A 16,285-nucleotide genomic window follows, 5' to 3' on the forward strand; every position below is an offset into this window, starting at 1 on the left:
TATATTTTCTTTATTTTTTTATGCATTTTTTTTATTTCATATTGCTAGGATTAGAGGAATATTATTTGTGTATCTTTCTTATGAGTTTGTGATGAGACGGTCTTTGCATTTAAACATGATGGTTCCATATGATTTTTGCAATTGATTTGTGATGAATTGGTGGTGAGTTTAGAATTTTTCCAGGTGATTAGTATACTCATTGACTTGGCAAACATGTGTATTGTCGAATGATAGCTATTTGGATAAAATCAAAAATCATATATGCATGCTTGTTTTGGTTAGTTTAAGGATTTGATGAATATGGAAATTTTCTTATGGATTTTATTTCAAATTTGAAAATTTTATGCAGTGATATTTGTCAATCTCTAATTTGGTAAATACGATATCCTGGATTTTTTGTTTTTGGCAAATTTCCAATTTGGTGATTACTTGGCAAATCCATAACCTTCCAATTTGGGCATTCATTTTCATGCAATTCCCCTTTCAGAAATTATTTGCAGGTTATTGGAAATTCCTATTTGGAAACCTTCTAATAGGAGATTGCGTAATTTTCTATTTTGGGAAAGACACATACTGGTAAATTTCTATTCTAGGAATTTCATATTTTATCAATTTCCCAATTTAGAAGATTCTGCGCCTTTATATTTAGAAGGTTCACCTTCATGGAAAGTTGAGAATTTCTAATTTAGAAATTTACATTTTTTGAAACTTTTTATTTTAGAAAATATATCTTTTGAAATTTCTAATTTGGGAATTCAACGCATATTTTTTGGAATTCTAATTTGAGAAACTTCAAATTCCAACTTGGAGGTCCTAAGCTCTAATTTGACAATTTCTATTTTGGACCGTTTGAGAAATACTTGCAGGTAGGATCTCTTAATTGATTTTAGATCATGGAGCTGATTAGGGCTTTTTTAAACCCTTCCATATATTATGGAATTCAAGGAATGATCATGTAACAGTTGGGACAATTTTAGCCATAGGATTTGCTTGGCAAACCCAACATAAATTGATGATGATGATTGGACTGTGACCTTGACTGTAGTCTCTGTATGTTGACCATAGGATGATTTTGGATTGTAGTAGAGACCGATCATTTTGATCGGGCGGGTTCGGTGCCTAACATCTTTTGAAACCCGTAATCTGACCCCTTACCCATATTTCTGATCCGTGGATCGACCAATATCCATTTGGAGTTATTTATGGTTCCTAGACCTAAACTAGGTGGCGACTCCCATTTTTCAAAAGTCCCCCATTTACAAATCGGACCCCTATCCACTATTTAGTGAAAAAGGGTCGAGGCGATTTCAATTATGGATTTATTGCAAAAGCTTACTTGACTTCTTTAATCTCCTCTCTCTTAAATTTTCAATCTTTCTTTTATGTTTTTAATTTCAATTTCAAGTAATTTTCATTTCATTTATGCAACAAATCAATTATGTTTTAAAATCAATCTGTTTCTAACTTTGTTTTTTATTTTAACCGATTGAACATTTGAATCCAAGTTGTCCTTGTGGAACGAATCCGACTTGCCCAAAGTCTTGGTTCACATCTTAATCTCTGCATTTATTTGGCAAGATTTACAACCGATCATACAATTGTCTTTTTCAATTCAATTATGCTAATTTAGCAAAAAACAAAAAAAAAAACAAAAATATGAGGACTTAGTCAATGTATTGTTCATGCACAAAACTCTCAGTGATTTTCATCACCCTTTTGTAATTATAAGGCATGTTCCATGTTAAGGGTCTACTTGTCATCCGAAATTAATCCAAAGGTATTTTTGGGCAAGCTTTTTGCCTGGACTACACGATCAATGAACCTGGAAGCATACATGGCCTGTGCCTAGGAACAACAAATTCTGGGGTTGCTTAAGTGGCTCTAAAGATCTAGGAGTAATAAAAAATTTGAGGGATGAGGATGGCAATTTGATCCAAACGGCAAACTATTTTTTCGGTCTTGCCACATACAATATTAAATGCTGGGTCATTTTTCATGCTCTAGAGGATTTCAATTTGCATAACATAATGGTTATAATTGAATCAGATTTCATGTTGCTAGGTAAGCGTTTGTTGGGTGACATTCTATTCCTTGGTCTTGGAACCATTGATGCAAGGAATTTGTAGCAAATTGTTAACTCATTTGGAGGAAGAGAAACATGGCACTATGTGAAAATTCCAAATTTTAATCAAAAAATTTGTTAGGCCTAGCCCGACAAATTTTAAAACTCAAAAACCACGGCCTGTGGACCACGTTTCCAGTCTCACTCTCACAGTCTCTCTTTCGATCTCATGTCTCTCTCACTGTCTCTCTCATTGTATCTCTCTCTCTCTCTGTCTCGCACTATACTGTCTCTGTCTTTGTCTCTCTCTCTCTCTTTCTCTCACAGTCTCTCTCTCGATTGATCAATCTCTCCATCTCTCTTTCACAGTCTCTCAATCAATCGATCATCTTCTTTATCTCTCTCTCGATCGATCTTATATTCTCCTCTATCTGATCAATCGATCGATTTCTCAATCTGTCTCCCTCAATAGATCTCATCTCCCACTCTATTTGATCGATCGATCTTGATCTAGATCTGATCCTCGTTCTCTTTGTACTCATGTAGATCTATATCTCATCGCTACTTGTCTCTGATAGCTCGAAGTGACCTATCGACTTCAGTTTGCAAAGGTTTGTCTCTCATCCATTGACAAACCCCTTCATATCTCTTCTTTGTTTGATCTCAAGATTAGGTTTAGGGTTTCATGTTTTTTTAAGTTTGTTAATAGAGGTATCAATTTGTTTTTGATTTTTCCTATAGTGGTTATTCATCTGAGGGTAACTGGAGATGTTCCGATACTTAAGCAAGCCAAGTTCAAGGTATTTATTCTTCCTTTCCAAATTCATATTTGGCTGTATATCATCATGATTCATGATTGAGGTTTACTTTTGCTTCCAATTTTCTTAAATTGTCTGAGATTTGGGGATGCTTGAACTTAATTTTGGAACCTAGAATCCTTTATTTCTTGATTTGATAGTTGCAAGTTGTAACAATCGAAAACCTTGGATAGATTCCAACAAAGTTTCATTATTCACTTTAATGCTGAAGAAAATTTTAGAATGCTAACCTTGATTAGATTAAAAAAATAGTTAATTAATCCGATTGTGGCAATTAGCTGTTCAGTTTAAATTGATCTTGAAAATCTTCCAGACTGGATCATTAGAAATTTCATTAATAATGTGCTAATGCTTGATAATAACTATTGGATTGGTAGATAGCGAGATCGGACAAGTTTGCCAAAGTAATTGAATTTCTTTGCCGTCAAATTCATAGAGACACATTGGTAATGTTTTTTTTTTCCTCTCTTTTGTTTTTCCTGGAAATGTAGCATACCAATCACCTATTCTGATTCTAACTAATTTTCCTTCACTCAACAGTTCGTGTATGTTAACAGTGCCTTTTCACCTAACCCTGATGAATTGGTGATTGATTTGTATAACGTAAGTTCTTGTACCACTTTGACCTAATATGAGATCACAGCATTATTTTCTCTATTTGCTTCTCATATATGTACTTATACATGTTGGTAAGCTTTTGCTTCTCATGCTTGATATGTTTTTGTAATTCTTGGGAAAATTACATAGAAGGACAACTTCTTCGAAGTTATGGTGACCAAGGATAGTGAAAGTGGCATTCTTTTTTGGTCTCAAATCCTACTGTTGATTCCCATTTTGGCGTCCATTTTCTCATTTCACCTTTCTAAACACTTTTTTGAAAATAAAATATAATTCATGTAAAATGAAAAAGATAGCTTTGTTGCGTCGTGTTAGGGGTTATTTTAGCTTATATAGTACAATTTAATGTTCTGTATTTATTTTTAGTTTCCCCTATCCTATGAAGTATGCTAAGTCCCATTGTAGACTAAATAACATAAACCATTGCATCACTTTACCTCATATGTAATGGACAATTCTTTTCCAAAGTTTTTCCTACTTGTCTTGCTAGGCAAGAGAGATTAATGGTTAGCAATTAGTAGGTAAAGGTTCGTTTTGAACCCAGGTCATGGTATCAACGCGCACAAACATTTAACCAACTTGGCAAGCTAGCACCTTCTTCTAAAGGTTTCCTAAATTTCACTCTTTAACCAATTTCTTTCTTTTGTTTGCTAAGTAATTAAACTTATTCTTTTATCTGCTTATCTTTAATGTTCATTTAAAACAGTATGCTCTTGGGGCTTACACATTGAAATTCACGCTTTAGGTCATTGAAGCACCTTGCCAACATCTAAAAAAAATTGTAATATGCATTATTCTCGTTTTAAAGATCTTTATTAATAGTAAAGGTGGGTGTCCCATTAAACCCCAGCTTACAGTTATTACATATAACTGAAAGGCTTCATATCACTACTACTTACTGTTGGTACAAAACCCATATCTAAGATATGTGTACCTGCTAAAGTTGGAGACACCATGCTTCCATGTAAGAAGTAAACTTATGATGAAGATAGCAAAAAGGGTGGTGGTGGTGGTGGTGGTGGTGATGGTGATGGTGATGACAGAAGAAAATTACTATGGCTGGCCCAAGATATGGTATGGCATCGATCATTAGTTGCTGCCACTGGAGGGGACTATTGCGTCCAATATGTAATTAATGTCTCCATTCCTTTGATTGGGCCCTCATGTTCTGTTTTTCTGAGTATTCAGAGTTAAGAAACTCGTGTTTGAGTGCCCAATCTCAGAATATAGTGGTTAAGTCATATGGTGCACTCCAATGGATCATATAGACGCCACCCAAATGGCCGCCTTGAAAGCGTGCAGATTGGTAATCGATAGGGTCCTTATCATTTAGTTTAATTTCATATATGCAAGCATATTACAATTTGATTATTATAATCTCATATGTTCTATTTTTCTTTTTCTAGCACTAACTTGTGATTGTTCGTCGTTCGTGTTAGAACAAAGTCCCATTGATTTCACAGTCAGGGGTCCATAAATTACACATATATATCTTCGTCCTCACCGTTTTCTGTGTTCTCTACAGTGTCATCACCATGGCTCTTGGACAAGCAAAAGTAAGCAAACCTTCTAACTTTTTAACCTATGCCCATATCTCAAATCCATATTTTGTGTGCTAAATCGTATGGATGTCGTCACCAGATGAAGAAATGGAAGTCATGGGAATTGAGACTACTCCCTTGGATTATCAATGCACAAATGGTATCTTTCTCATTTGGATTGTAAAATAAAGTGCAAATTTCACCAAAATCATGCATTTTTGTTGTTGTTGTTGTTGTTGTTGTTCTAGTGATCTAACTGAGTTCGATCTTTGCCCTTCTAGATCCTGCAAGATTTAGGTTTACTCATCAAACTTCCTTCGTGAGGTGTCACACTGGGTTTTCTAGAACACCAGGGCTAAGATTGATTGTAAGATTCATTCTTATTTGTTTTGTTGATCCCATGGAGTGATTTAAGAAAATTCTCAAACTTTTTACTCTCAAAATTGGCAGGTTGCTTTCTTTAGGCAATTTTTCGGTTTGGTAACAAAGGTGGACTATTTAACAATGCGCCATGGATTTATCAATGTGAGATTCATCTCTGTTGTGTCTAGTACACATATGTCGTGTGCATGGCCATGATCAAGATCTGACACTGATTGGTGTGACCACATTATGGGGGAGGTTTTAGTTGACTAAAGCCCATTTTCTCTTTAAAGTATGTGTTATTATTATACCCTATTAAAAGAAAAATCAAATTCCAGGAAACAGTTTGTGTTGTGGCTTGAGCTGCATTCCTTCTCCCTTTACATCCCTTGTTTCTTGATAGTAGTGCATAGTCGTCAGAAAATTTCATTGGTATTTTTCTCATGCATTTTTTTTGTGCTAATACTATTTAGTATTTAAAAAATGTTATAACTGTTAATTCAGCAGTTCGTATATACAATTTTGTTTTTAAATGTCATGCACTATGCCTAATTGGTATGTGTAGAAGTCTAGGAATGTGTCTAATGGGTGTTCATGTCATGTAGGTATAGCTAGTCATCCATTGAGGTCCTATTTGGACTACATTGGGTTCTTCTACCAAAGGATGGATCCACTTTCTGAACAAGAACGCTATGAGGTAGGCTTGTTAATTCTGTGTGTGTGTGGTGGGTAAGTTGGACTTGAATCCACAACCTCATGGTTGTGTTCAGCTGAGTTATTTTTCCAAGCTACCCCCTCCCCTCTTCTTCCCTTCCCCACCTCTTTAAGATTATTACCACCAGAAAGCATACGTACTTTTCATTTGTTGACTTCATGGCTTGTGCTACTATTTTCTGTTGAAATTTGCAATTCTCATGCCAGCTTGGTTACAGGGATTTCTTACAATCACCCTTGTAGGTAAGTGCTTCATTTCTTGTTTCAACTTTTAAAATTAATAAAATAGAAGTTGTTATTTGTAGCTTCTGCATTTTATGTGGATTTTCTATCATTTTTTAAAATTATTTTACTGTCTAAAAAGTTTATATATAAGGGATGGTTCATGGGACAATAAGTGACAAAATTTATGACAACGTTTTTTTGTAAACCACTAACATTGTGTAGACACCCCATTTTAGCACCTGCTTAATTCGACAATTCGTCACCCGATTTTGGTGGATGCCTAATGATAAATATAAAAGAAGTTGAAGGCTTGTGAGTACTGCTTGATTCCTTCTGTTTCTAGTGTCTTTTCATCCCCCTACTCGTCACGATTCAACATAGAAAGTTACGCACGCTTAGGATCGTTACATTTTACACTCGACTTAGCAAGCACGTACGCATAGGTTCGCTACACAGTTCGATAACTTAGAGACCTCGCTACGCTAAGAAAAATATGGATTTGAGACTTAGAAATAATCACACAGGGATTGAAAGAAACCTCACGCTGAAATTCCTTAAAATCTATAAAAATCACAAAAATGACGAAAATACCCTTCATAAATTTTGGATCACCGAAAAGTCTCGAAAGTACCTCCATTGCACTCAAAAGGTGATTTCGAGTCTAACGAGACCCAAATCGATGAAAATAGAGAAATTTGTAAAAATCTGTAAAAATCACAAAAATGATAAAAATATACTTCATAAATTTAATATCTCCGAAAAGTCTCGAAAGTACCTCCATTACACTCAAAAGGTGATTTCGAGTCTAACGGGACCCAAATCGATGAAAACAGAAAAATTCCTGAAAATCTGTAAAAAAAATCATTAAAATGATAAAAATGCCCCTCATATATCTCAGACCCCCGAAAAATTTCGAAAGTACCTCCATTGCACTCAGAATGTGATTTCAAGTCTAACGGGACCGAAATCGATAAAAACAGAGAAATTCAAGAAAATCGTCAAAAATCATAAAATGATCGAAACGCCCCTTAACATCCAAATACAACCTAGAGATCCCGATCCTAGGACAATGTAATAAAAATTGAAATCCAATCTAAACTAAAAATAAAACTCAAACAATTAAAATTAAAATAATCCAAACAATTAAAATTAAAATCAAACAATTAAAATTAAAAATCAAACAATTAAAATTAAAATCGAACAATTAAATCCAATCAAAAAAATTTCAAATTAAAAAAAAAAATAATAATAAAAAAAAATTTTGATTAACCAAAATAAAAATTTCAAGTAATCTACCATTAAAATTAAACTCAAATTCTATCAATAAATTTAAAATTTAAATTAAACCCAATCTAAAATCGAATTAAAACTTAAAACTTAACCAATGGAAGGAAAAATAAATCGACCAATCACGACTCATTGGTGGAGAATTACCATAGTACGAGTAGCGTGGGATCCCCCTCTCTCATTTTTTTAAATATATATATATATATATATATATATATATAAATATAAATATATAATATATAATAAAAAAATGAAAAAAAAACACACGCACCCCCTCTCCCCACGTCTTCTTCTTCTTCTTCTCTAACACCTCTCCACTCCAACGCACCCCCTTTCCCATTACCCCACGTTTCTCTCTCTCTCTCTCTCTCCCATGTTCACATTGGACAGCAACTACCCCCACGTTGGACAGCCCAGGCTACATCTCTTTCCCTCCAAAGCCATCCATAAATAGCTGGCCGTCCCTAGAAGAAAAAAGGAAAAAAAAAATTTGACTGGATATCTTCCACTGAGGCACCTTTAAAAACAACAGAGAGAAAAAAAAAAAGAAAAGAAGAGGACGTTTTTTTTTGGCTGCCATTGACACAAAAGCAATCGTTTCCATTAAACCTACAACCTATTTTCATTCATCGAAAAAACCAGCCACCTTCTCCATTGACGCCCTCAGTTTCCCCCTCTCTTCACCATTAAAAACAATAACAACCATCTTCTCCATTGATCCTTTTCATCTTCACACCACCTCCAATAGCAGCTGAACCACACCTCCTCTTCATTTTCAGCCATTAAAACCAGTTGAGAGGCATACATTTTCTTCATTTTTTACAGTCACAAACCATCCCCTTGTCACTCCTTTTAGCAATCTAAAGATTACCAAAAAAAAAAAAACCTCTCTGCTACCTTCAGTTTAAGCAATCCATGGACCCTTCTTCTTCACAGTTTTCAAGACTAACCATTAACACTCGATTACACATAGTAGCCCCCATCTTCTTCATCACTGTCCTCATTCTATCAGTCACACATTCACTCTCTCGGTTTCTCTTTCAGCCTCACCATCCCCGCCTTGATCCCTTTCATCAACCCTCTCCTACACATTTCTTTAATATTGGCAGACCTTCTTTCCCTCTTATGGTCCCTCTTGATCTGACTCACTCATATAAGATTTATGGTCCAATAGCCACCCCTTCTCAGCCATTCTCGGTTTCAGCCCCATTCAACTTCTCTCATTCTCATTCAGACCTCGTGAACCCATACTCGCAAGCCTTCAAGTCATACCTGACGGAATCGACACTCGATAATTCTCTTTATAGGTAAGTTCATGGTTGGATTTTTTTTTAAATTTTTTTATGCATTGATAGGATTATAGAAATGTTTGTTTACTTGATTTTTGTTTATTTGTATACATTCTTGCATATTGAATAGGATGATTAGAAGTGTGTTTTTAGTTTTTTTTTTTAATTTCTAAATTCGAATTAATTCACCGGTTTTTGGGGTATGTGTTGCACTATGGTAATCTTTACGACTCCGAAATATTAGTGGATCGATTTGCTCTTTTTTTTGGTGATAGATTGACCAATCCAACTCACTAATATAAAATTGATGGACCGGCTCTTTGGGTGTTGATGTTTATCAAGTAGATTCATCGGTTTTTTTTTTTTTAGCCAATTCGCAAATGTTGGTGTTGATCAACTCATGAATTTTTTAATGCACCACAAATTAAGAAATCGATTTTCTCAATGAAAATCAACAAGTCAACTCACTGATTTTTCATGTGTATTGGAAACCAAAATTTCCTATGAAATGGAACAATGAGTTGGCTCACTGATTTTAATACGCATAGCAATTCAAAAATCAAATCTCTTTGATCAATAAATGTGTGAGTTAACTCACTGATTTTAGGATGCACGTGGCAATAGAAAAATTGAATTTCTTTGGTTAAAATTTGTGGGTTTACTCACTGATTTTAATACACGTGGTATTTAAAAAATCGAGTTTCTTTGATAAAAAAAAATTCTTTGGATCAACTCGTTGATTTTAATACATGTGGCATTTCAAAAAGAGTTTTTTTTATAAAAACTTGTGAGTCGACTCATTGATTCTAATACACGTGGCATTTCAAAAATCAAGTTTCTTTGATAAATGTTGATAGATTTATTTGATATGCACGTGACAATTCAAAAATCGAATCTTTTTGATCAATAAATTGGTGAGTTAACTCACTAATTTCGATGCATGTGACAGTAAAAAAAAAATTTCAATCAAAATTATCGAGTGAATCACTGAGTTTGTGTACATTGAAAATTTAAAGTTGAATTTTCCCACGAAATGGACGTATGAGTCGATTCACTGATTTTTTATATGCATTGGATATTTCAAATTGAGATTTTCTATAACATTGAGCATGTGAGTTTACTCATTAATTTTAATACACATGACATTTCAAAAGTCAAGATTTATTTGATAAAAAATTTATGGATTAAAAAATCCACTGATTTTAATGCACGTGGTGGTTCAAAAATCGAATCTCTTTGATAAAATGTCATCAATGAGCCAATTAACTAATTTTATATATGTGGCATTGAAAATCAATTTCATATTATTCAAAGTATGGTCGAATTAATCCATTAATATTGGTGCCATGTAAGCCTTATTAAATTATGAATTTTCTTTATACGAAATTCGAGAAACAATGTAATTACTTTAGCAATAGGATTTGTTTAGTAAATACGATGCAATTTGATGATGATTGGACCCTAGTTTGACTTTTAATTTTTGAATGTTAACCGTAGGATATTTAATAGTTTGTGGAGATCTTGCAGCACATGCTCTTGGATACATGATGCGTTTGAGAAGCCTGAAACATAGACGTGGACATATATATATATATATATATATATATATATATATATATATATTATATTAGTAGTTTGTTTTGTAAAATGAAAATGAGAAAAGAAATAGATTCACATTAAAACATTTTTAAGATTTGTTTAATCTCATAGTATTATTTCATTGTTGCATAATCTTCTATTTAAATTCCTGTGTATTGCATGTAAGCACTATGGTTAGCAATATGACCAATGGTGGTGTTTATTTTAGTTTCATATATTGGAACTGCATGAGAGATTGACTCTGGTCATTGACAGAATCCTATATTATGATTTGCAGGCCTTTATGTACTCTTGGGAACACAAGGTTCCACTCATTGCATTTAATCAGGACTGGTGCTTAACACTATTCAACCACCTATTGGTTGACTCACTTCATTTTGTATATCACGAGCCAATGGCACCTAGCTGCACTCTTGGATTGTTTATTCTTCAATATTTGAAGTTTGTTTGATATTGAGATTTGGGAGCTTTTTGCAGGAAGAAGTCATGCCTTCGATCGAGCACCTCTTAGCTGCTGCTGACATACAGGTATGTTATTGTGGAAAGTAGACATTATATCGACCTAACTATAATTTAACACCAAAGTCATGAAAAAAATTGTGTAACTTTTATATCTAATATATATGCTTTGTAAATAAGTAAATCTAGAAAAGATGCAAAAGCTATTTAAGTAATAATGATGACAGTTTTAGAGTTGAGCTTGTCACTCAAATGGATGGTTCCATGACAAACTTCCAGGATTGCAAGTGACCAAGCATGTACCAAGTTCTTGGCTTGTTTTTGATTGAGATCATTTGGGAGTCCATGGATATTTTAATTTCTAATGCATTTACTTGTATTCAAAAAAATTGGGAGTGCAAGCATTGATATTTTAATTTCTAATGCATTTTCTGTAGTCAAAATTTTTGGATGATGTACCTACCAATTTGTTTTTTTTTTTTCTTTTTATGTGTTTTTTGAATGCTTTAATTTCTCAAATTTCCTCATATATTTGGATGCTTCTGTGTGTTTGATTTTCCCTTTTTTTTCCCTTCTCCTGATGGGGTTTGAACCTAGGACGTGGGAACAACACTCTACACGTCTTACCAACTTAGAGTTTTCTTGTGCAAGAGTTACAATATTTTCCGAAAATGCCAGTTGATCTCATTGGGCGCATATGCAAACAGTCAATCAATACAATCTTATATTGTTATTGTTTGGCAGTTTTATTCTTTTGATTACTTCATAAAAGAATTTTTAAGAAATATTTTATAGTAGATAAGATTGGGCAAAATGCCAATGTATGCCCTGCCAGTTGGCCTCACTTGGTGGGCACACGTCCAATTACTATGATCTCCTATTGTGGTGGTTATTTGGCTAATCTATTCTCATCATGATAACACAAATCATTTGGATTTGTAGAAGCTTCTATTTTTTGGCACAACTAAGGAGGTAACTACTATATTACAATCATATTGGTCAGAGGCAACAAAAGGGCATGCAGGCGTTGTCCAAGCTATGCTAGATATGCTTGAAATTGTCCCTTCTGGGACTTCGAAAGGAAGTGGAGTAAGAATGCTGCTAGATCATTTTGAGGTCACTACAAAAGAGGTGCAAACCAAAAGTTTTTCTTTTTCTTTTTAATGCCTTTATTTTACAAACTCCCTTTTCATCTCTTTCATGCATTTTAGCTAAAGATCAGTGTTTTCCTCTCAGTTCAAGGGAATTGTCACCAAGTCGGAGTAATGAGCCAAATCACTAACAACCATAAGGCTACAAAAACTAACCACAAACCACAAAAAATGTATTTTTTTAATGTGTTTTTCACTTGTTTTATGCTAGAAGTACACTTGTTTTATTGTTTTTCACTTGTTTTTCCTTAAAAAATGAATTGTTTTAAATCCGACTTTAAAAAAAATTGCCACCATTTTTTTGTGACTATGATCAAGGGGCTGTAGCTACGATTGGTCTATTAGAAAGTAAATTTTAGGGATGTAATTTTCTGAAGTGTAGCATGCTTGATCGATCTTTGTACTTGTGTTTATAGTACAATATCCAAAATTTTGTTGGAATAGGTGCCAACTTGGTGAGAAGTCTTTATGTGGTAATACCACAAATGGAAGATCAAAACCACCCTTCACACTTAATGTGAAGTTATTCAAATTGTTACCTCTTTATGTATTATCATTATACTTGAAGTGAAGCTATTCAAAAAATTTATTTTATGATTCTTGCAGCATTCCTGTTGTTCCACTGTTTATGGAGGGAAACTGGCCACCAACTCCTTACAATGTGGTCAAGGACCAAGAGTATTGTGGAGATATTAGAGTTGGCCTCATATCCACTCCTGAGGAATTTGTCTTAATGCCCTTTAATATGTTTATATGCATTTTCATAACTGCTATACAGTAAACAACATTTTCCATTAGTCACATGAAAATAAAAAAAACAAAAACACAACTTAAGTTCAAGCCCCATCTATCCCTAGCTGACTCAAGTACTACAGGATGGGCATAATACGTGACTCAAGCACAATGGTTCTGTGCACATTCCATGTCAATTGAGTGTGTTTGAGTTTAGTATTATTCGATCTTTTTAATTAACTACATATCATGCTTTGTATGTATTCCATCTTCTGTATGATCATTGATTTCTTCATCTACTTATTGTTTTGTAGCTCCGGCATTGAAATCAGAAAAACATCACACTTCTATTGATGAACTTTTGATATTGATGGTATGGAGTGATATCCTGGTAATCATGTTTTGTGTTCATGAGGCATGTGGGACTCTTTTTGGCTGTTTGATGGTACTAGTGGTTTATATATGGTGATTGATTCCACGTGGCATGATCTTTGAACTTGAAATTTTGAGCATACATCACATAAGAAACTTTTGACACAGCGGTGAAGTTTTCAACCATCATAAAATCGAACCAATAAGGAGTATCTGATCTAGGAAATAGTGGCAATGTAGGGGAAATTCAAACCTTGAGGAAAATAAGACGACACGATAGAGCGGAGAGAGCTAAAAGAGATAAAAGACATCCTGACCATTTGCTTTTGATTGTGTTTTATTTCTAAGTAATTGTGTGACTCAATTTCATTTGTTAGTGCCCAATTGCTTTTATTAGAGATTGTTTAATAATGGAATTTCAATACATAATATGAATTTTGAGTTGTTTAGTTTAATTTGGAGCTTGTTTTATGATTTTTTCTTTTGTTTTTTTTATTTTTCTGATTTTTTTTTAATTATTATTTCGTATTATTGTGATTGGTGAATTAGAGGACCGAGCTATTATTTGTTAAACCTCCAAATTCGACGGTCGTACTCTATGGAATTTTTTTTATTTTTTTGAAGTTCATTCTCCAATAATTTGATAGTCCAGGGCCATCAAAAAAAAATTCTACAGGAAAATATTTGTAAACACCCCATTTTTGCATCTGCCCAATTCGATAATTTGCTAACCGACTATTGTAGATTCCTAATGATGAGCATAGAAGAACTCGAAGGTTTGTGAATATTACTTGATCCCTTCTGTTTCTAGTCTTTTCATCCCCTCTACTCGTCATGAATCAATATAGAAATTTACGCACGCTTAGGATCGTTACACCTTACATCCGATTTAACAAGCACATACGCTTAGGTTCGTTGTACAGTTTGATAACTTAGAGACTTCGCTACACTAGAAAAATATAATTTTGAAACTTAGAAATACTCACACGGTGACCAACCTCACGCTGAAAATCGTAAAAATCTAAAAAATCACAAAAATAATGAAAATACCCCTTATAAATTTTGGACCTCCGAAAAATCTCGAAAGTACCTCCATTGCACTTAGAATGTCATTTCAAGTCTAATGGGACTCAAATCGATAAAAACAGAGAAATTCAAGAAAAATCGTCAAAAATCATAAAAATGATCAAAACGCCCCTTAACATCTAACTCTAACATAGAGACCTTGATCCCTAGGAAAATAAAATTCAAATAAAAAATTAAACCAAAATAAAATTCAAATTAAAAATTAAACTAAAATTTAACTAAGATCCAATTAAAATTCAAAATTTAAAATCAATTTAAAATCGTAAAATCAAATTAAATTTCAATTAAAATTCAAAATAAAAATTATATTTAAATTAAAAATCAAGAAACCGATTAAAAATACAAAATCAAAATAAAAAATAAATTAAAAATTACGTTAAAAATCATTAAATCAATGAAAATGCAAAAATTGAATTTTAAAATCAATCAACCAAATCGAATAATTAAAATACATTCGATCAAATCAAAATTCAATTAATCAACCAATTAAAATACAAAATCAAAATTAAATTAAAATTGAATCAACCAAATCAAATTTTAAAATGAAATTGAAATACAAAATCAAAATCAAAGTTTAAACATCAAACTTAAATATTAAATTAAAGTATCGACAAAAATCAATTTAAATTCAATTCAAAATTAAATATAAAATCAAGTTGAAAATCATCAAAATCAATCAAATCAATCAACCAATCAAAATAAAATTGAATCAATCAAATCAAATTTTAAAATCAAAATAAAAAAATTCAATATGAAATCATAATCAAACAAAAGTCAAATTAAAATTCAATTGATTAAGCAAAATGAAAATTGAAATCCATCAAACTTTTAAATCAAAATCCAATCTATCGATTAACATTGAAATTAAAATCCAATCGAACAATTAAAATCAGTCAACCAAATTCAAAACTAAACTCGACCAATCGAATTCAAAATTAAATCAATCAACAAAAAAAAATATCCACTCAATCAAATTGAAATCCAAATTCGATTGAATTAAAATTGAGTTCTAACCGACCAATCAATTTAATGGTTTATGAGAGATCATTAAGGCGAGTAGTGTGGGATCACCACCCCCCATTATTCAAAAATAAAAAAGAAAAAAAAAAGAAAAAGAAAATATGTTGACATATATTTTCTTCTCCAACTCTCTCTTTTGCATGTCCTCCATCTCTTTCTCTCAAACTTCTCATAACTACTCATGTCCTCCACCATCCCTCTCATTTCTCCCTCTTTTATGCTTGATAGAAGAACTACGATAAAAGAGGATCAAAGGAACCATTGAAAAAGGGGAAAAAAATGTTTTTGAACCTGTCCTTTAAAAAAAATAGTAACATTTTTTTCACCATTAAACCCACAATCTTATTCTTCCTTCTAAAAAAAAAAAAGTCACACCTTCTTCTCCATTAACATCCTCAACTCTTCTCTCCCTCTCTCCTTACCATCGAAAAAAAAAATCTACCATAACCTCACCTCCATTAAAATCTTCTTCGTTACCCTCAAAGAAAAAAAATTGATTTTGGAGAAAGATTCACACATCAAACTCTCAAGATCACAACACTACTCATAAGCTATTTCGAGTTTTTTTTTAAGGAATTCAAGCATCCGAAATCATTCGGCAAAGATAACTTTTCTTTTTTTATTTACTTTGTTTATTTCATTTATTTATTCTTGACTTCATAATTTTTTATGTATCCGAATGGATTCGTCGATTTTTTTAGATGAACGTGGCACTAAGGGCAATTTTTAAAATTTTCTGAAATATTGATGGATCAACCAATCAATTATTAATATTATCGGATCGATTTTCTCATTTTGTAATATTAATGGATCAATTCGTTGATTTTGCGAAATGTATGGGCTAATTCATTAAGTTTGGCGTACATGGCATTTCACAAATCGAGTTTTTTAATTAAAAATTTGTGAGTCGATTCACTGATTTTAATCTACGTGGCATTTCAAAAAATCA

At 32.8% G+C, this 16,285-nt stretch overlaps 2 protein-coding genes across 3 annotated transcripts; both read left to right on the forward strand.

Annotated features, from left to right (window-relative positions):
- Positions 1-2,582: 2,582 nt before the first annotated feature.
- LOC147383017 (protein MLO-like) lies at positions 2,583-6,317 on the forward strand (the record flags this gene model as incomplete). Its single annotated transcript, XM_086427257.1, has 9 exons — positions 2,583-2,673; positions 2,804-2,862; positions 3,258-3,326; positions 3,421-3,483; positions 5,024-5,054; positions 5,140-5,199; positions 5,321-5,406; positions 5,490-5,564; positions 6,008-6,317. Coding segments are annotated over 9 exons (540 nt in total), but the record flags the coding sequence as incomplete, so codon positions are not given.
- Positions 6,318-10,514: 4,197 nt separating this feature from the next.
- Positions 10,515-14,200, forward strand: LOC147383018 (endoribonuclease YBEY, chloroplastic-like). Of its 2 annotated transcripts, none has more exons than XM_086429343.1 (3): positions 10,515-11,044; positions 11,918-12,106; positions 13,173-14,200. In XM_086429343.1, the coding sequence occupies exons 1-3, from the start codon at positions 11,003-11,005 to the stop codon at positions 13,182-13,184; spliced, it is 243 nt and encodes an 80-aa protein (XP_086285469.1). In that variant the 5' UTR covers positions 10,515-11,002; the 3' UTR covers positions 13,185-14,200. The 2 variants fall into 2 exon arrangements, with proteins under 2 accessions (XP_086285469.1, XP_086285468.1); XM_086429342.1 differs by having other exon boundaries at positions 12,733-13,800.
- Positions 14,201-16,285: the final 2,085 nt, after the last annotated feature.

Source organism: Akebia trifoliata, chromosome 16, assembly GCF_017979445.1.
Source record: "Akebia trifoliata isolate Shusen 1 chromosome 16, ASM1797944v1, whole genome shotgun sequence".
Taxonomy (NCBI): Eukaryota; Viridiplantae; Streptophyta; class Magnoliopsida; order Ranunculales; family Lardizabalaceae; genus Akebia; species Akebia trifoliata.

Excerpts from the sequence above, each read along its gene's own strand:
- LOC147383018 (XM_086429342.1), top strand. The coding sequence starts at position 11,003 with ATGCCTTCGATCGAGCACCTCTTAGCTGCTGCTGACATACAG. Across the intron at positions 11,045-11,917 it reads TAGCTGCTGCTGACATACAG|AAGCTTCTATTTTTTGGCAC; the intron begins GTATGTTATTGT and ends TTGGATTTGTAG. Across the intron at positions 12,107-12,732 it reads TTGAGGTCACTACAAAAGAG|CATTCCTGTTGTTCCACTGT; the intron begins GTGCAAACCAAA and ends TGATTCTTGCAG.